Below are 20,751 nucleotides of genomic sequence, written 5' to 3'. Positions count from 1 at the left end.
CATCGATGCTGTGAAGCAAATCTGGAATGAGGCTCGAAAAGTTCATGCTGACATCGTCGCTAGAGATGATGCTGAGAGAGATTTGTACGTCACCGAGGACGAGTTCGGTACTCTTGAACAGGCTTATGAGGGGGTTCTCGACGAGTTTTTGACTTTGCTGGCGCAGTTTGAGTTAGCTGATCAATCCACACTCGCTGGTGGAATTCTAAATTCTACTTTGTCAGAATCAGGGCTCACGAAACTCCCCAAAATCAATCTTCCTTCGTTCTCAGGAAATTATGAGGATTGGGAAAGTTTTCGGGATAATTTTAGGATCATGGTTCTTGATTTGCCTCGGATTGCTGATGCCACTAGACTTCAGTATTTGAAAATGTGTTTGACCGGCAGTGCAGCCGATTTAGTTAAAGATGTGCCAACCACTAACGCTAACTATGCAAGCACATGGAAGGCGTTAGAGGATCGTTATCATAATCCCAGGCTCATCATAACTAGATATTTGACGGCTTTCATGGAGCTTCCTCACCTCAAAAAGGAATCAGCTGAGGAGATACGCTTCTTTATTGACGAAGCTAAGCGTATCGTTCGTGCTTTGCGGGGACTGAAGATGCCAGTAGATCATTGGGATGTTTGGTTCGTGTTTCACTTGTCTGAGCGCTTAGATCCAGAGACTCGCAGCAGGTAGGAGTCCTTGCTTAGCGAAAAGGAGCGGACAACAGTCGAGGCGGGAGCAGAGGCAGTGCAGGGGGAAGCTGAGCAGACGTACACTCCAGCAACCTTCAATGAATTTGTCGAGTTCCTCGAAACAAGAGCTCAAACTCTGGGCATGCTTGCTCCTGAGCGACGTGGTGAGAAGCGGCCGGCTCCTCCGTCTAAAGCGGTTCAACCTCCTAAGATTTTCTATGTTAGCCCTTTGCAGTGTCCTCTCTGTGCTGAGTCCCACGCACTTATGCGATGTCCTCAGTACAAAGGCAAGAACCCCCAGGATCGCCAGAAGGAAGTCCAACGGTTGCGGCTCTGTTTCAACCGCCTGGGACATCATCGAATGAATTCTTGCTCCTCTTCTGGTCGTTGTTCGGTATGCAAGCAGAAGCATCATTCTTCTCTTCACGATTCTAGCAGGAGCAGCCAAGGTTCAACGTCTGCAGCACCCAAGAGCAACCAAGGGAACCCTGGTAGCGGCTCGGCGGTGGTGCTGCACGCAGCTAAGTCCGTGAAGCCTTCAAGGAAGATTCTGCTCGCTACAGCTCGTGTGTTGGTAGTAGGTCCAAAGGGCAAGGGCACGCATGTTCGGGCGCTCTTAGATCAAGGCTCAGAAGCGTCATTTGTGTCCGAGGCCATTGTGCAGTTACTTGGACTGCCTAAGCCACGTATACATGTGCCGCTGTCTGGTCTTGGAGCTAGTGCAGCTGGCACTGCTCGTTCGATCGCTCCACTCACTCTTAGATCAGCTGTAGATTCGGGCTTCCAGGTCGAAACTGAGATGTTGGTTCTTTCTAAACTCACGTCGCTTCTTCCTTCCTATGAGGTTAGTGAGAATCTGGCGAAGGAGCAGTTTCCAGACGTCACTCTTGCTGATCCTGAGTTTGCGGTACCGAAGAAGATTGATATGATCTTAGGGGCTGATCTTTATGGTCAGCTACTCCGCTCCGGGGTCAAAAGATCCGCATCATCGCAATTCGTAGCTCAGAATACGGTGCTTGGTTGGATCGTTTCTGGGCCAATGGATGCAGGGATGTCACGGCAGGCGGCAGAAGCTGAGGTTCACCCTCCAGTCCAGGCGCTCCACTGCGCTGTCCAGGATGATTTGGATAAGCAGTTGCAGCGGTTTTGGAACCTCGAGGAGATCGTGGCGCCATCCATCAAGCTGAAACCGGAGGATGAAAGATGCGAGAAGATCTTCACAGACACTCACCGGAAGGACGCACAGGGTCGGTTTGTGGTGAATTTGCCTCTGAAATCCGATCTCACTTACGTTGCTGCAGAGTCTAGAGGGATAGCTCTTAGTTCTCTTTCCCATTTGCATCGTCGTTTTTCACGTGATTCGAAGCCTGCTGAGAAGTATCATGGAATTCATGGTGAATTCATGGAGATGTATGAGAAGCTAAGGCACATGACACGCGTGCCGCGTTCGGAGATACCCAAGCCTGACGCTTGGTACCTGCCCCATCATCCAGTGGTGCAAATCCTTCTCTTGTTGTGGAAGCTGAGAGTTGTGTTTGACGCTTCTCGCCGTACGAAGGACGGGCACTCGCTCAATGCCTTCTTGTTAGCAGGACCTTCGTTGCAAAATGATCTCTCCTTGATTCTCTTAAATTGGCGTAGGTATCGTTTCGCATCCACTGCTGACATAGTCAAGATGTTTCGACAGATTCAGGTGGATCCAGAACACCAGGATTACCAGAGGATCGTCTGGTCGCCCGACGCAGCATCTGAACCGGTCGATTTCCGTCTGACTACTGTCACTTATGGGACGGCTTGTGCTCCTTATTTAGCAATTCGCACTCTATTGCAGTTGGTTAAGGACGAGGGTCATCGCTTTCCACTCGGAGCTCGTTGCTTGGAGTCGGAGACGTACGTCGACGACACTTTCGCAGGAGCTGATGATCTTTCGGTTGCAATTCAGAAGAGGGTCGAGCTTACCAAGCTGTTAGCTTCAGCGCGAATCGAGCTGGACAAATGGGCTGCAAACCATCGGGAGCTGCTTCCAGAGTCAGTGCGTCAGATCTCGGAGAAGCAGATCGGCGAGGACGAGTCGGTCAAGGCCTTAGGCGTTCACTGGGTTCCATCGCAGGACTATTTCAAGTTCAATGCTGCCAGTGTGGAGAGCTTGTCTGCAGCCTATACGAAGAGATCTGTCCTCTCGAACATTGCTCGCTTATTCGATCCATTAGGTTGGCTTGCTACAGTCACCGTCATGGCAAAGATCCTGATGCAGGATATGTGGATTCTGAAGTGCGATTGGGATGTATCTCTACCAGCCGAGATTCGTGAGCGTTGGTACGAGTATTGCAAGGATTTATCCGCATTGCCTTCCTCTCGCGCGTATGCTGCGGTTGTGTATCTGCGAATCGACGAGGGCAACGGACATTTCAGGGTGTCTTTATTAGCGGCTAAGTCGAAGGTGGCTCCAGTGAAAACGGTGAGCATCCCCAATCTGGAGTTGTGCGGCGCAGCGCTTCTTGTCAAGCTCATCCAGCATGTGACCAAGTTAGATTTTCTGCAAGGGTTACCAATATTTGCCTGGTCGGATAGTCAGATCGTGCTTAAGTGGCTCCGCAAGCATCCATGCCACTGGAAGACCTTTGTGGCCAATCGAGTTTCGTTGATTCAGACTGAGTTGCCGTCGGCAACGTGGGCTCACGTTCCGACTAAGGAGAATCCGGCTGACTTGGCAACGCGAGGAGTTCAGCCGGGGGAGTTGGCCAACAGTACTCTTTGGTGGCAGGACCCGGCGTGGCTATCTATGCCTCCAACAGAGTGGCCTCAGCCTGCTGACCCGGTTCGGACTAATCACGCTCGCCCAAGATCCGAGGAATCTGAGATCCTGACTAGATTCTCGTCTTTGACTAGGCTTGTTCGTGTCATGGCACTCTGCAGACGCGCTCTTGATCGAATTCTGAACAGGAGAACGCCAGCAGAGAGCTCTTCGCCCTCATTTTTTACCACTGCTGAGCTGTCCTCAGCTCGGGTGGCAGTCCTTCGTCTAGCACAGGCAGATGCGTTTGCTGAGGAAATCAAGCTGTTGAGATCGGAAAAGAGACTGCCGAAGGGCAATCGGCTCAGCAACTTAAACCCGTTCTTGGGCAAGGAGGATTGACTCTTGCGTGTAGGAGGTCGATTGGCTCACTCCGGTCTCTCTTTCGATCAAAAACACCCCCCGATCTTGCTACAAACCTCTGCTCTTAGTTTGTTGTTCGTACGACACGCTCACTATCAGTGTCTTCACGGTGGTCCCACGTTGACATCGAGTATTCTAATGCCTCAGGTGTGGATTTTAGGTAGGAATCGGCTGGTCAAATCGACGATTCGCGCCTACGTGCCCTGTCAACGGGTTAAGCCTCACTCTGCTCAACAACTTATGGGTGAGCTCCCTGCCGATAGAGTGACGAGTAGTAGGGCCTTCTCTCACTCTGGACTTGATTATGCTGGTCCCTTCCAAATCCGGATGGCGAAAGGTCGTGGGAAGCGCGCTTTCAAGGGTTACATCGCTCTGTTTGTCTGCTTTGCTACTCGTGCTATTCACTTAGAGCTCGTTAGTGACTTGACTTCAGCGTCGTTCATCTGTGCGTTCCGTCGCTTTGTAGGGAGACGAGGCATTTATGCGAATTTGTACAGCGACAACGGTACACATTTTCAAGGAGCTGATAAGGAACTCAGGAGTATTTTCCAGCGTGCCTCAGATTTTTACAAGGACGTCGGCACTGTTCTTGCCAACGATGGAACCAACTGGACGTTTATTCCTCCTAGCGCACCCCATTACGGCGGTTTGTGGGAAGCTGGTGTCAAGTCGGTGAAGCATCACTTGAAGAGGGTTGTCGGTGAACACACTCTCACTTTCGAGGAGTTTTCCACAGTCCTGGTTGAAATCGAAGCCTGTCTCAATTCTCGTCCTCTGGGTACGTTGAGTGCTGACATCAACGATCTAAGGGCGCTCACTCCCTCTCATTTTCTCAATGAAGGAGTCTCTGTGTTACTTCCAGAAGCTGACTGCCCAAAGTTGCCAGAGAATGGGTTGTCTCGATTTCAGTTGCTTCAGCGCATCCGAAACAACTTTTGGAAGCGTTGGTCGACAGAGTATTTACTCCACTTGCAAGAGCGGGAAAGGTGGAGGGATCCGTGCGAGAACTTTGCGGTAGGTCAGCTGGTGCTGGTGAAGGATGATCGGTACCCTCCATCAAAATGGCCATTGGGCAGGGTCGTTGAGGTGCACCCTGGTCCAGATAGTCTAGTGCGAGTCGTCACCATCAAAACAGCCACATCTTCTCTCCGAAGCCACGTTGCTCGTCTTTGCCCTCTGAGGTTAGAGGAGAAAGCGAAGTGATCGGTTCTTTCGACCTACTTAGGGCCTGATTCGTCCGTCGGACGAAGGCGGGCGGAATGTTCGGGTTATGTATGGCCGTTTAGCGAGATTTGAATTTCGCGCCGTAGAGCGTCGATCGCTGCGGCGAGAGCGGGCGAGCGCATGCGCGCGCCGCCAGGGACGTATCTTTTTCGCGCGGGATCGGGGCTCGCAAGCACGTGCCAGTTTGTTCTGACAGCTCCTCCCGAGGAACTGGACGAATTTTGCATCTTGCAAATAACTTGCGTCTACACCTCTAGTATTTGCGTGCGATTAAAGTCGTCACTCACGTCCTTTTCAGGGCGGTCGACTCTACTTGTAATTCCGTGCGTAGCGTATTGTGTGCGAATTACGAGCGGTGTGCTGTGTGTGTGTTTTCTTCGTGTGTTGGGACGTCGGCCACATTCGAGTTTCCTCGGCGTGCCGATCTACACCCGGCGATCGCTACCTACGCGGCAGGGCTGAAAAGGTCTGCCCGTGGTCCAGGATAGTTTCCCTCGAGACGTCGAGGCGTCCTGCAACCGAGGAAGGTGCATCCCACCCACGTGCGGCCAGGGCTTTACGTCGCGCCGTCCACGTTTCGTTCTGCGTACAAGGTAGGAGAGCTCTCCAGCGTGCGAAAGGTACCTCGCGGCGAATTTAGCGTTTAGTCATAATTGCGTTTTTCTCTCTCTCTCTCTCTCTCTTTATTTGGTCTATCCTAGAGTCACTTTGCATTGTATAATTTCATTATTTCTTCAATAAAGCTATTCGCTTGTCCCGGTTTTTCTCTCTTCTCCGTGAGAGTTTTTACGCCGAGGCAAGTCGTCTCTTTCCCGCGCAATTCATTGTGTTTTTATTGCGTTTGATTTATTCACCTAACCTTCCCTCACTCATTCCACCATTTTAGTTTAAACATATATATATATATATATATATATATATATATATATATATATATATATAACTCAGTAGCTTTTTCACAAGTTGCTTTAAGTCAGTACACATCGTAGACTATAAGACGACAGGACGGCAAATGTGCATTAAAATAATATTTTTGAAAATTGTAACCGTTTTTTCGATAACCACTAGTCAGCTGATCTTATCTAACCTGCTGAACTTTAATGCTTCATTCTTGACATATATAAAATTGATTTCACTACATTCATAAGCGTATATTTATGCCCTAGTAGAAATGCTTACCAACGGTAAACTGTTGGCCAAAGTGACATTTTTATCAGGTGCGTTGGCCAACCCATCATCAACTGTTGGATTATTTTATGTCAGTGTGAAGACCAAACTTATAGTTGCCAACGTTTTACCTTGTAAAAGGTGTTTTTCAAAATGTTTTATTTTATCGTAGTTGAAATTATATTCTTTTTCATTATTACCTTGACTCGTTTTTATAAATGCACAATCATGCCCCTTATAACAATATTTAAATGAATATTTGACACATTGAATAGTTAAACATACTTTAACATTAATATGACAGTTACATTTTGATAATAAATACGGATTGTATGGAACTACAAATCGATTATCAGCAATATTGTTTTTATTGAAACGAATTTGTTTCCCATTGTTACTCTGTAGATAAAGGGGATATCTAGTATTATTAAAAGTAGTTTGCTAATTAAACTATTTTGGAAAGTTTTGGTACTTTTTTTTGTTTTGCTATTCATACATGGTGAATTTAGGTTTTTTTCATCACAAGAGCCATTTATCATTGATTGCTTAACAATATTATGTAACCTTGGATATTGTTGGAATTGTGGATAAATAAAAGACTGTGAGGTTAATAAGAGTATAAGTATATTGTTGAAAGTGGCATAAGCCGAAAATGATGATTCAAGCTTAAAAGTACAAAGAAAATCCAATTGAAAGAAAAGTCCTGTAAACAGATATGGAAATCCAGTAACTCATTTCATTTATGTAAATCACATTGATGCAAATGTACCGAATACATTTGAGGAGGCGATAAACTCCAGCGATCATAAAAGATGGAAAACTGCTATGGATTCTGAAATAAATAGTCTAAAGAAAAATAATACTTGGCAGATAGTTGAAAGACCAAAAGGCAAAAAAGTCATTGATGTAAAATGGGTCTATAAAAAGAAAAGTAATAATGTTTATAAAGAGAGATTAGTCGTAAGAGGATTTCAACAAAAAGAATATTTAGAGAATGTTTATTCACCAGTAGGAAAAATGCAAACGTTGAAAATTTTATTGTCTTACTGTTGTAAAAATAATCTATTTATAGAACAAATGGATGTCGAGACAGCCTTTTTAGCTGCAAAATACAATTTAGAAAATGCAAAACTGTATGATACTGCAATGGAGTCTAACCTAAAACTAGAGCAATCTAGTCAAACAGACGAAAGAATAAAATACAGAAACATAATTGGCTAATTATTATACATAAGTACAGGCACAAGGCCAGATATTGCATATAGCGTAAATTATTTAAGTAGATACCAAAGTTTCTACGACCAAACACATTATAAATATGCATTGAGAATCTTAAAATATCTGTATAAAACTAAAGATCTAAAATTGACATATGTGATAACTTGAAAAACGAAATATTAGATTGTATGGTAGATTCTGATTATGCAGGTGATAATGTAGATAGAAAATCTACAACAGGCTTTGTAATTAGGTTATATGGAAATTTGATTTTTTGGAAGACTCATAAACAAAGCACTGTAACCAAATGCTCAACTTTCGCGGAATATACTGCTATGTCAGAAGCAGTAATAGAACTACTATTTATAAAAAGTTTATTACACGAAATGTTTAACGTAAAATTTGAGGAACCGATTTATATGCACGAGGATAACTCAGGTGCAATTGCGATTGCAAAATATGGTAACTTCACGAAAAACTCGAAGCACATCGAAGTGCAGTATCATTACATAAATGAAAACTACGAAAACGGTATAATCAATATTGTAAAAATAGATTCAAATTCAAATTTAGCTGATATGTTAACTAAAAGTTTAGATAAGACAAAGATTATAAAAAACAGAAAAGCGCTAAGATTAATTTAAAATGCGAAAATAAATATACGCATACAGCGTTATTACGGTCAATGAAATGTATATAAAATTACAATTATAAAATTTAGGAGGCATGTAAATTATTATTATAGTGATCTAAGCCTAAAATGGTACACGTCGCGACATCTCTGGGTTCGCGACGATTTCGTGCAGTCAGACGAGCACACGCGAGTGCAAGCAAACTGCGCATGCCTCGCGTCTATACTCTAAGCGCCGACTATACTGTACACGCTGTTCTCACTCTCTCTGCTGTAAGACTCCTCGCTGAACGGCCGCATTGTCGACTCGTTGCGTATGCCACTTTCAACAATATACTTACACTCTTACTAACCTCACAGTCTTTTATTTATCCACAATTCCAACAATATCCAAGGTTACATAATATTCTTAAGCAATCAATGATAAATGGCTCTTGTGATAACAAAACCTAAATTCACCATGTATGAATAGCAAAACAAAAAAATGTACCAAAACTTTCCAAAATAGTTTAATTAGCAAACTACTTTTAATAATACTAGATATCCCCTTTATCGACAGAGTAACAATATCTCATTTTCTACATTTATAGCCCACACAGCATGAAAGATTTCAATGAAATATTTCGAAATATTTCAGTGAAATATATCCACGTAATATTTCTGAAACCTTCCAGTAATATTCCATAGAAGAGCTATCAACCGACTCAATGGAAATATTTCGTAAAATATTTCAGAAGTATTCCATAAATATTTTGTTGGAATCTATGAAATTCCTTTTTAAATATTTCAATATGTTCTTTAGGAAATCTTACATAAATATTTCATAAAATATTGCTCAGAATTATTTACTTAATAATACACTGAAATATTTTGCGGGAGATTTTTGGAATCTTTTTTAAACATTTCTTTGGAAATTTGTAACGAATTTTTAAACATTTATCAAAAAATTTATGAAATATTCCATAGATATATCTTGTAAATTTTTACATAATTATTTCTTCATTATTACAATGAAATATTTCTTAAAATATTTATGAAATAATTCTTTAATATTTTATTGGAACTTTTTAAATAAATTTTGGATATTTCTTGAAAGATTTCAGAATTATTCCATACATATGTCTCGCAAACTATCATGTAATTATTTCGGAAATATTCTAATGGAACATTTCTTGAAATATTTATGAAATAATTCTTTAATATTTTATTGGAACTCTTAAAATAAATTTTAACTCTAGCTGCCTGCGCATGAATTCACACTGGATCAATTATGTGTTTGTACCTGCTGTCAAACTATGGAGTTATTCTTTATATTCAAAAACAAAAGGGGTTCGAATTAACAAATTAACAGTTTATCCGCTTACATGATTTCAATTATTTTTCGTATAATTTGATCCAAAAGTTTAATATTACTAACATTAACTAGTTTACGAAAGCCGATGGCGTAAAAGCAAAGATACAAACTGTTTGTGTATTTACTATAATTATATATATAAAATAAGATATATTCACGCTGTCGTGGTACAGTCGCCGGACACAATAACTTTGCTTGATGATACTCTTGTTGATTGGGCTTTCAGAACAAGGTGGCGCATCGGCTTCGCAGTCGCATAGACAGCGAACCACGTCCATAAAAAGAAGAAGAAGAAGAAGGTTAGGACGGTCATGACGTCAGATATCGCTTTCCTGACAGTCATGACCGATCTAAGGAGTCCAATTAACAAGAGACCCGCCGCCATGTTGTGGCGCGTAAAGCAAAGTTATTGTGTCCGGCGACTGTACCTTCAAGCAATTCGGGAACATTAGAAGAATATTTCAAGGAAGATATGTGGAATATTTCTGAATTATTTCAGGTGAAATATTTTATTAAATTTTTCAGAAATATTTCTGAATCATCATTTCACTAGTAACTTATAGTGATTATTAAACTTAGAAACATTTCAGAAGTGTTTCTCAAATCTAGGAAAGAAATATTTTATGAAAGCTTTCTTGAATGTTCCGGAATTATTTTACTGCAAATTTTCCAGTAAATATTAAACACAGAAATAATTCTGAAAGAAATCAGAATTATTTTAAAGAAATTTATTTTGTAAGCTTGCTTAAATATTCCAGAATTATTTCAAATACAAATTCCAGGAGACTACGGGCTAAGAAATAATTTTGAAATGTTGCTTAAATCTAGGAAAGAAATATTTTATGAAAGTTTTCTGGAATATTCCAGAATTGTTATACTAAAAATTTTCCGGTGAAGATTAAACACTGAAAGAATTACGAAATAATTCAGAAATATTTTAAAGAAATTTTTATGGAAGTTTTCTGGAATGTTCCGGAATTATTTTACTACAAATTTTCCAGTAAATATTAAACACTGAAATAAATCAGAAATAAATCAGAAATATGTTACGGAAGCTTGCTTAAATATTCCAGAATTATTTCAAATACAAATCCCAGGAGACTGCGTGCCACAAAATAATTTAGAAACATTTCAGAAATATTTCAAGGAAATATTTCATGAGAGATTTGCAAGGCGGGGCATTTTATGAAATGATATTATTGCAGTAATATGCAAATAGTGCCTTTTGGTCGACATGAAATAAAATACTATACGCAACACGGGACGAAAGTAGATTTTTCTTTGGCTGATTACTGCCTTGTAAGAATATTTTTATCAATATTTTTAAAAATCAATATTTTTAAAAATCTATTTGCTCGGGCAGCAATTTAACCCGAGAGAAAAGTCTGCTACTTTTGCCCCTTGTTACATAATGTACTATTCTTTGAGTGATTGCTATCCCCTATGAACAATAATCAACGACTTTAGTCCCTTGTTGCATAGTGTACTATTATTTAAATAATGTACTTGTCCATCAATGCTTAATATTGAAATCTATGTCAGAGATAGTTTACTGAACTAATATTTCAGACCTAATTTATATAGTGGTTTGCAATATAAGCCTGCATACTCGGTTGGATTATTATACCAGACATACATAAAAGTACTCATGCGATTTTTTTTTCAATTTTTTAAATTCCTGAGAAGCAAGAGCAGAAGCAGCATAATGTGCAAGTTAACCCACAATTACTCGTATAAATTGTTTAATGTCTTTAACATTATAAGTGTTTTATTGATGATAATAACATATTTTAAAAGTTAAAAAAATAAAGGAATATTTGTATAAAAATGTATTTCTGTTAGTTAATTGTGTTTTCTTCAAATTAAATTTTTAAGCTTTGTATATACTCTGTGTATTTGCGATATATTTACGAATACAATGTACTTTTTATTTTGAATCCATTAAGTAAAAACTAATTGTTAAAACTAACTCCTTATATTTATATTGTAAATGTAACGACCAATGCATCGACTGTTAAACAACATATCAAATATGTTTTCTTAATTTAAAAGTGTTATTGAAAATATACTTTATGATATATAAACTTTCACACACACACGCTCGCACACACTCACGCACGCATACGCATGCACACACACGCATACATACACACACGCACACGCACACACACATACACATTTACGCATGTATGCACAAACAGAAATAGTTTATGATTCTTTATTTATAAATCCAGGAATGTAAGCAACAACAAAACAAGCATTCCTACATTTTCCGTTTACAATGCACTATATAGACACTATTCAATAAATCGATAATTGCTTTTGAGAAAGCTCTACTATCATTATAGTCTCAGTGCATACAAGAAAATGTTGGTATATAATTCTTTGATAAATCTTTTACTCTCTTATTTATTTTATGTCATTATTATATTATTTAATTTTATAAAAATAAAATAAAAATATTTGGATTTATGTACAGACATTTAAGTTAATAATGCCTGTCATGAGAAGTGATTTATAAGTGCCAAAGATGGCAAGCTTAAATAAATGAAGTATTCTTAAAATAAGATAAAAATCATGCAAAAATTTAAGTTATGATTTACCTCATCGTCGTAAATATTATCATGATCTGCCATAGATAATCCTTTATAAACATATACACAATTGAAATTTCAAATTTATGATTTTGAATCTAATATTCTAGAACGTTTGAAGCGATAATGCTGAAACTTTTAACACATAAAGAATCACGTGGTCTGAATTAAAACTACGAATTCATTCTACTGCAAGTGTCTAACACAAAAAAAAGAGAGTAATACAGTAAAGTCGTAGAGATGAGAAGAGAGAGAGTGTGTGAGAGAGAGAGAGAGAGAGAGAGAGAGAGAGAGAGAGAGAGAGAGAGATCTTTACGTGATGCTGTGCGCGCAATCGCATCACAGAGTCTGCGCTCATTGGAGGCTGTGGTACGCGATCACTTGACAGTATGTATATTAATACTTTTTCATGCCTTATTTTATATTCAAAATATATGTTTATTTTGTATGAACATATATCAAAGAAAGAATAAAACGTGAAAACTTCGAAACAAGCATCGAATCTAGAAATGCAAATGAGCAGTTCAAAATCAAGTGGCAAAAAAAACAGTAGGGCATGGTTTAAAGCTTTAATTATTAAATGCCCTAAAAAATCCTTTTTCTTTTTAAACGACGCCTTGAACATTTCATTCAATCTCCTAAAATGATTAATATATATATATATATATATATATATATATATATATATATATGTCATTGTACTGTAAAGAATAGTACAGACAAGTACTAGTATATAACATGGTTTTCAAAGAATTTAATTCTGATATAAAATACAAATTTTCATTTTCCTTTAAATAAAACTTATTTAAATGAAGATTATTGTTTATATATGCGTGTTCATGCATTTTGCTTCCATCTAAAAAAAGCTATGCAATTGCGAAATCGTATAGTAAAAGCACATATGACATATATAAAGTTTGGATCACGTTTTTTTTAAATACATGTATTGATTTGTGTGTATTCGGTAAAAAACAAGATAATGCATTGAATTTTATGTTGAACGCTTACTTTATAATAGACTTGTGCCCTATTATGTTGTTAAAAGAATAATAAAGCATGACTATAAAAAATATTATGGTTAAAAAATATACCAATTTATCTTGCATTAAGGTCAAATGAAAAAATAATTGTATCTTTAACGTTAATTATTGTAAAATCGGGTATATTAAAGTAAATCTTTGTACAATCACGTACATACTTACACTTTTTGTACGTTTGTTTACATTGCTGTGAAAATTTAATCAAATCTTATAGTGTATTCGTGATATAAGCAATCGCACGAAAACGTACAAAAACGTACAAAAAAAACAATAATCTTCTAGCTTACAAAAAATTTTCCTTTTAATAAAAAAAAAATGTCAGCAGTCAAATATTGCCTGTAGATAATATTTAATTCATTTGTAGATGATATGTTTTGTTATATTGCTATAGGATTTGATACTTTTTCACAGAATGACATACGATTCCGCGGAGATGTGTCCAAATTTTCCTACTAACCTTTGTCATCGTACAGAAACATAAGAAAACATAAAGGAGCACACAGAAATTCAGATTTATATTTTCATCTGGGAGCAGCATGAGAGTTTTATCTGGCTAGTAAAAGTAAGTAAAAGTATATAAAGGTAACCACAAGAATGACGACGTGATTCCGACAATAATTTCCAAATATGATTTTATAATATTATTGCACTATATCTTTTATCTTGCTATTACTTAAAACTATTGACCTAATGTTTTTTGAGGAAGAAGATTTATCCTCAGGATGATTTAATTTCGTCAGGAGTTTTCATTATAAGTGAATTATTCTCTCCATTAATCTGGTGACTTGACCAGTGGATTCACATCAAGTTAGATGCAAGAAATAACAGTAATGTATGAGCTAACCAGAACTAACAAACTTTACCAAGTGAGTGGTTGGTGAGAAAGCGACAATTTAGTCTGCTACACGCATATACTATGCTTATTTGTATCGGATTTAATTAGCCGTCAGCCAAGACCCGAAAAAATCAGTAGTTGATTGAAATAATAAGCATATTACTGGCACCTAGCCAAGAAAGCTGCCGGAGGTAAAAGACAACTTCGTAGGATTTTACTAGGCGTCAATACAAGACTATGATAAAGAGCTAGAGACGGCTATAAGGTAGTTCTTTTGAGGTTAGAGGTCAGCTTTAAAAATAAAGATTTGAAACACAAAAATTACGCATTGATGTATAATAAAAGGTACAATTTTAAAACTGAAAATATTAAAAAACTGTAATAGTTGCAAAAATAAATTTTAAATCATTAATTTAAAACAAAAATACTCAAAACTCTTGTTATTTTCTATTTCCTACTATTTCAATTCAACATTTTCGTTTTAAAATTTGTTTAATTCCATAATTTCAGTTTAAAAATTTTTGCTTTTCATCCTTTAATTCTTTCTAATTTTAATTTTTCTAAATTTTTACCGCCAAGTTAACTTGATTATTCAATCTCTGATTATCATGAGAAAAATTTTTCAAAATATATACAAACATATTCATGCAATATAAAACATATCTATATCTTATGATATATTTTAATGCATTACCATATTTTATAACACATTACCCATAAAAACGTAATCCTAACAAAGAACTGTTATAGAACAGTAAATAAATATAATAAAATACTAAATAATATAACCTACATTTTTTAAGTTAAATTTATATTATAAAAGTTACTTTTCGTTTGTGTCATTATTTACGATAGTTTTAAATGCTATGGATGCACTTATTTTAAAAGGAATTGGAAATTATTCTAATTCTAAATGTCAATTAAATGATAACCATATTTGTATTCAACAAAATTGTAAAATGTTACTACTCAATTGTTGATATGCAATCTACTACAGTTCATTTTCAGAGATTGTCTAATATTCAACTTATTGATAGAAATAAAGAATATATTCAAATACTTTTTTCTGGTTCAAGCACAAACGGGCACTGAATTTGTTTGTGGTACAGAGACAATGTAATACGAATTTTTGGTAGTATTAACAAAAAATGTCTTGATGATAATAATTAAATTTTTATTAATAGGCTGTTTCCAAAGAAAATTAATTTACGCATATCTTTTAAAAAAGTACAGTATCAGGCAAATTCTTATAATTGCAGTGTTTTTGCTATACCATTTGCAAGAACATTTGATTAAATTGTATGATACATTTACTTTATCATTTTTTCCAATTATGTGAAATTCCAATTACAAGAAATGGTATTCACGCAATAAATTTGCTTAATTTAAACTACAGTTTAATAATATTAATATTGAAGCAACTGAGGTATTATATACACAAAGACTTAGTCAAGTACAGCAATCATTAATTAACTTTTTTAGAAGCCAACACAAAGATAAAATAACTACTAAAAATCAATCAAAAAATAATATAGATAATAAAATAATAAGTTTAGCTGATAAAACAACTAATAATTGTCTTTATCGTTTTGAAAGAATCGTACCGATGGATGTGGATAACAATGACATTGTATATGTATCAAATCAAAATAGCAAAAATACTTCATTAAAACGAAAATCAGATGATGATTAAAAAAATATGGAAGAAAAAATTAAAAATATAAAATTTTCTGTCGAACAGTCAACAAGTATAGTCAAAAATAAGAATATAACATATAATGACATTGAATTACCATGGTAAAATAAAATGATTTAAAAGATGAAATATTTTTAGAATAATACGTTTAAAAAAAATAAGCTTTGTACAACAAATTGCAATATCAGCAAATAAGTGTAAAAAAATCTGCAATCAACAAAAAAAGACGTAAAAAACGATCAAAAGCAGGTAAGACCAAAAATAATAAAACAGTAAATTTAAAATGGATATTAGAATATGACAAGAAAAGTGCAGTAGAAAAAGCTGAAATTAATAAAAAACGAAGAGAAAAGAGAGACTTAAAAAAATATATTAAATTCGCACTATAAAAATAATGTCTTATTAAATGCAACATCAATTACGGAAAATCATTTAGGAAAAATGGACGTAATCTGTTAATTTTGTAATGCAAAGCATTCTGAATCTGAACGAAATGTTAAAGATAAATATCTTCAAAATTGTTGTCATAAAGGAAAAGTGATACTACTAGAAGATCCATTATATACTTATAGATAGAAACAGTTAATCACCGCTAATAATAATGAAAGTAAATTTTTTAAACGAAAAATAAGATAATATAAGAACGCTCTTGCATTTTCTAGTTTTGGAGCAAAGTATGATCTGGCGAAAGACCATAAGTAATTAGAATGTGCGGCCAAATTTACCATAATATTTATGCTTTGCATCTAAATTCAAATAAAGCGAGATAAGGTCAACTTCATATTATAGATAACGAAATTGCTTTACAACTAAAATTAAAAGATAACACGCAATATGATTCTGAATTGTTTGGAGAATTAAATAGTCTGTAAACGAAGTAGAAGAATCAAAGCGAATAAAACGATTAAATGAGTTTGGATATATTTCTAGGGAAATAAAAATTTTATAAGAAACAATAATCATGATAACCCTAGTGTAAAAAAATCGATTCATAGAGAATCGAAAAACATAGATTTAATAAGGCGTTAGTGAATATGGCCGGGAACCACCTGCAGAACGTGACATATGCATCTATTACCTATCTTTTTACCGCGGAGAATTCATATTATCGTTCGTCGTTCATTTATTATACACCATAAAGTGCAATTTTTTGAAACCGTTATAACTCGAAAAGTAAATGTCGAATCTTTCTAAAAAATTATATGATTATTGAAGGTAATTATAACTATATATCACTTTAATTTTAAGTGATTTTATGGAGCAGATCCGGAGAAAAACATAAAAAACTGAAAAAAGTCTTTTTTCTATGGGACGCGATAACTGGTGTAAAAAGGCAATAATCAATTTCTAATTTTGGATTAAGTTAGTATTATATAGCACTTTGATCCCTTTCCTTGGGTTGTTTATGAAACCAGTTAGTTTCAAAGATATTAAGCTTCAAAATTTTGTTTCTCACCCTGTATACTCTAGATAACAGTAAACTGCATCGCTTCGATCTCAGCTTCTATTGAATGGATTTTAATCTATACCTAGGCTCGTTTTTTTTGTTTTTCTGTTTTACCAATTCGTTAAAAACAAGATTTTCAGTTACGCATGTGTGTTTTTTCATGACGATTTTTCGAACACTATTTTATTATTCATTTGAACCCTTTTTAGATTTTATTGTGTATGCACTTTGATGGTCATAGATTTTATCAGAATCTGAAATTTGTTAGTCTTCGTGGCAAAAACGTGAAATCCGTTAGTTTTCGTGGCGAAAATGTGAAATCTCATATTCTTCGCGGCAACTATTGAACTTTAATGCTCTTCGTGGCAAAGACGTGAAATCTCATGGTTTTCGTTTTAATATTCCACCATGGTAATAATATCAATTCAGGACATTATACGAACATGTTACGGAAATATAATAAATGGATAAGGGTCGACGACTTAAATGTAATAAAACAAAATTGGCCTAAGTACAGCAAATATGCTTATCTTATGTTATTAGAAGAAATATAATTCATTAAATAATATGCATCTATTAACAATTGAGAAATGATTCTAAATAAACAAAAAAAAAGTGGATTAGGCCTTTTTGCATAATATTGTCCATTATATTACGTTTTTTTGTTCTATTACACTAAAAATATGCTATTAGATTGATGTAAATCGGGTGGAAAGTATCACTTTTCCACACTATTAGTTAATTAATTTAGAAAATATTATGCGATTGGGGATACCACTTTAAACAAAGTTTTATATCATTCATTTTAACACTTTTATATGTAAATCTCAATAAATGATGAGATATAAAACATTGTATTAAGGAAATGTAAAAGAAAATTGAAAATAATTTCAGTTTAGTTAATAGAAAAATTTTGAGAAAGGAAAACTGTTACATTTCCTTCCAAAAAAACGCACCGAGATATCTACCGCTTGGTGGTGAGGAAACGATATCATCAAAATGTAATTATTACAAAGATTACGTAAAATATATTTTATTAAAGTGTGTAAGAAAATGAAACATAATGGCAGAGATAATATATCAACTAATAACACCCTGTTTACAAATATATAATATAGTAAATAGAGTGTCAGGTAAAAGAGAGAGGGTGATGACTCTTGGAGATCAGTTTAACAATTATAACTATGCGAAAGAGAGAGAGAGAATTATAATTGATTATGTTTATGCAATTAATTAGAAATAATTTTATCTATCAAACGAAAAAGTACAAAAACTTTATAGAAATTTATATGAAGTAAAATAATTTGGATATTAAAGCAATACATAATGTTGAAGGAAGCTACGTGCCGAAGAATTGGCCGCGGTTTTTTTTTTTGTTTTCATAACCCAACGCTTTTGCGTTGCGTTATTTTTCATTACAGATCGCTTTTCCTTACAACCACGAGCACGAGTGATAAAAAAATTTTAACCAAAGAAAGAGTTAGGCGATTTTGATTCATTCTGTGTTATGTCATGCATGGCAATATAACATAATGTAACATAATAGCGTTATTTCATTTACAACGAAATTACAGATTATAAAAGAACTAAGATTGATAAAAAAAGTCAAGTTTGTCACAATATTATTTTAATTTTAATAATAGCAAACAGAAAATCGTTGTGTTCAATTAAGGGCTGAGTGGAATGATTGCTAACTCAAACTTAAGCAATATATGGATCAATTACAAACAACTCTCGATACTTACTACTTAACTTGCCATGCCCGTTTCATTTTGTTCATAGGTGAACAACTGAAATATTCTTTTTGTGTGTCAGAATGAGATATCAAATCTATTAATATTTAACTTCGACTGTCGTGTAATCTACATTGGAAATATATGAGATTATATTGAAATAAGAATTTTATAAGTGGATGTACAAAAATAAAATATGCAGAAAGTTACCGATAGACAGCACCATTAATAACACTTAGACAACATGAACAACGGAGCGCACCACCTAGACCTCGTCATCGGTCACCCTGTACACCTAGATGTCGTCCTCTAATATATTTACACATAGATAACATAAACGACGGGGTGTAATAAAAATAAAATTACATTAGTAGTTCGTATACGTGGGAAAGCAATAGTGCCACATTTATCCAAACAACGAAACTTTTGCTATGTGCGTCTAAATTCGCAGTCTTAACACTAGCCGTGTGTGGCTAACTTCATGGTATTAAAATTTGTTGGGCTAAAGAATTCCTAGATGATTTGAGCATTTTTGTCCACTGCCATACTTGTTTATTATAAACTAGACTCTCTTGCCAATATATCGGTTAGAAATCATAGTTAAGGATAAAAAATATGATTATACGCCAAAAAAATTTATATACAATAATGTAAATATTTGTATTTTATAATTGAAAATTCAAGAAGCCAATATGGAAGTAAATAGTATTGCGGCGCCGCAGGTTTGTTTGCTTCTCAAACTCGCCTTCGTGGCGCTACCACGCCACTTGACATCATGGGCGCCACGGCTTCGTCTGCTTCTCAAACTTGCCTTCGTAGTGCTACCGCGCCACTTGATGAATAAAAAATACGCTTATTTTAAAGAAAGCTGTGAAAAAATGATATTTAATACAAATTTAAATCCAACGTTAACGTTTTATCTTAAATAATCCAAAACTATTTTATTTAAGATTATCACTATTTACACGTTAAAGGAGCAAGATCTTTCAAAGAGTTTAGAACAGTAGACGATATTACTTACCCATCTTTTTTAGAAAGGGCTATTGCTAAAGGACTGGTGAAAACAGATAAAGACTGGGATGAATTCTGACGCGAATATTGCGACACAAGTAACAGTAGAGCACAAGATCCCGACGCGACTCACTGACACCGAGGTTGGGGCCGCGAAAACACTTTTCATCGATTAACGAGAGACGTTCTTATATTCTTTTTTTTAGTACAAGTGAGCAGGCCGCTGCGCACTACCGCAGAGCAGACGACGTCATCAGCAGAACACACATGAGTGCGAGTAAGAGGAGCAGCGACGCTATGCGCTGGAGAAAGAAAGAGAGATCGCACCGCCGCACGAGTGCGAGCGAGAGAAGAAGCGACGCCGCGCGTTAGAGCGGGAGCACCGCAGCACCAAGCAAGAGAAAGAGCAAACTACAACCGTCGCGCGCGCACGGCTCAGCTATTAGTGCAAACGAGAGAGAGGCACCGCCAAGAAGAAGAAGGCTCGCCTATCTCACTCCGTCTTACGCGCGACCTAATGTACGCGCGTGAGACCTGCAGCCGGATTCCCACCACGTGCGCGCATAAAGAGGGCGTTACACCGCGACGAGTGCCAATCATTGTCCAGGAAGATAAAAACGGAGCTTATGGGCCAACTTCTACGAGAAAGAAGAAGAAAAAGCGGCCATATTGAGGTCACTTGTGGTCTACCGCTTGAGAACACATCGGCTCGCGCTTTAGAAATTTTTAGAGGCAGCTCCGATAGTTTGCCACGAGAAATTATAGTTTGTGCATATCATTAGCGTGCGTGCGAGAATAACTGCGTAATTGCGCAAAGATTTTGCTAATTTTACCCTCTGTTTTTGGCGTAAGAAACTCCGGCTCGACACGCGAGAGAGAGGCTTGCGAGGAGTGAAGTCCGATTCCAGGATTTTCTGGACGAGAACCATCTAAAGTGACTTGTTCGTCGACGTCTCTCGACAT

The 20,751-nt window shown here is 36.3% G+C and overlaps 1 protein-coding gene and 2 long non-coding RNA genes across 5 annotated transcripts in view; 1 reads left to right on the top strand and 2 right to left on the bottom strand.

Annotated features, from left to right (window-relative positions):
- Positions 1-12,311, bottom strand: part of LOC100679866 (inactive dipeptidyl peptidase 10) — a 160,524-nt gene extending 148,213 nt beyond the window's left edge. The window contains exon 1 of one of the 3 annotated variants that reach the window (XM_031927154.2): positions 12,036-12,311. In XM_031927154.2, coding sequence (XP_031783014.1) covers positions 12,036-12,068 — 33 coding nt within the window. In that variant the 5' untranslated portion in view covers positions 12,069-12,311. The remainder of the gene's footprint in view (positions 1-12,035) is intronic. The other 2 variants (XM_031927156.2, XM_031927155.2) reach the window with 2 other exon arrangements.
- Positions 12,312-12,361: 50 nt separating this feature from the next.
- LOC116416892 lies at positions 12,362-14,180 on the top strand. Its single transcript, XR_004227198.2, has 3 exons — positions 12,362-12,575; positions 13,478-13,628; positions 13,769-14,180. It is a non-coding gene; the product is annotated as an uncharacterized LOC116416892 (long non-coding RNA).
- Positions 14,181-19,304: 5,124 nt separating this feature from the next.
- On the bottom strand, positions 19,305-20,289 carry LOC116416893. Its single transcript, XR_004227199.1, has 2 exons — positions 19,799-20,289; positions 19,305-19,609 (listed from the first exon to the last, which is right to left on the bottom strand). It is a non-coding gene; the product is annotated as an uncharacterized LOC116416893 (long non-coding RNA).
- Between the last annotated feature and the right edge of the window lie 462 nt (positions 20,290-20,751).

The sequence above is a fragment of the Nasonia vitripennis genome (assembly GCF_009193385.2).
Source record: "Nasonia vitripennis strain AsymCx chromosome 3 unlocalized genomic scaffold, Nvit_psr_1.1 chr3_random0013, whole genome shotgun sequence".
Lineage (NCBI taxonomy): Eukaryota > Metazoa > Arthropoda > Insecta > Hymenoptera > Pteromalidae > Nasonia > Nasonia vitripennis.
This window is presented reverse-complemented; position numbering and strand designations above follow the sequence as displayed.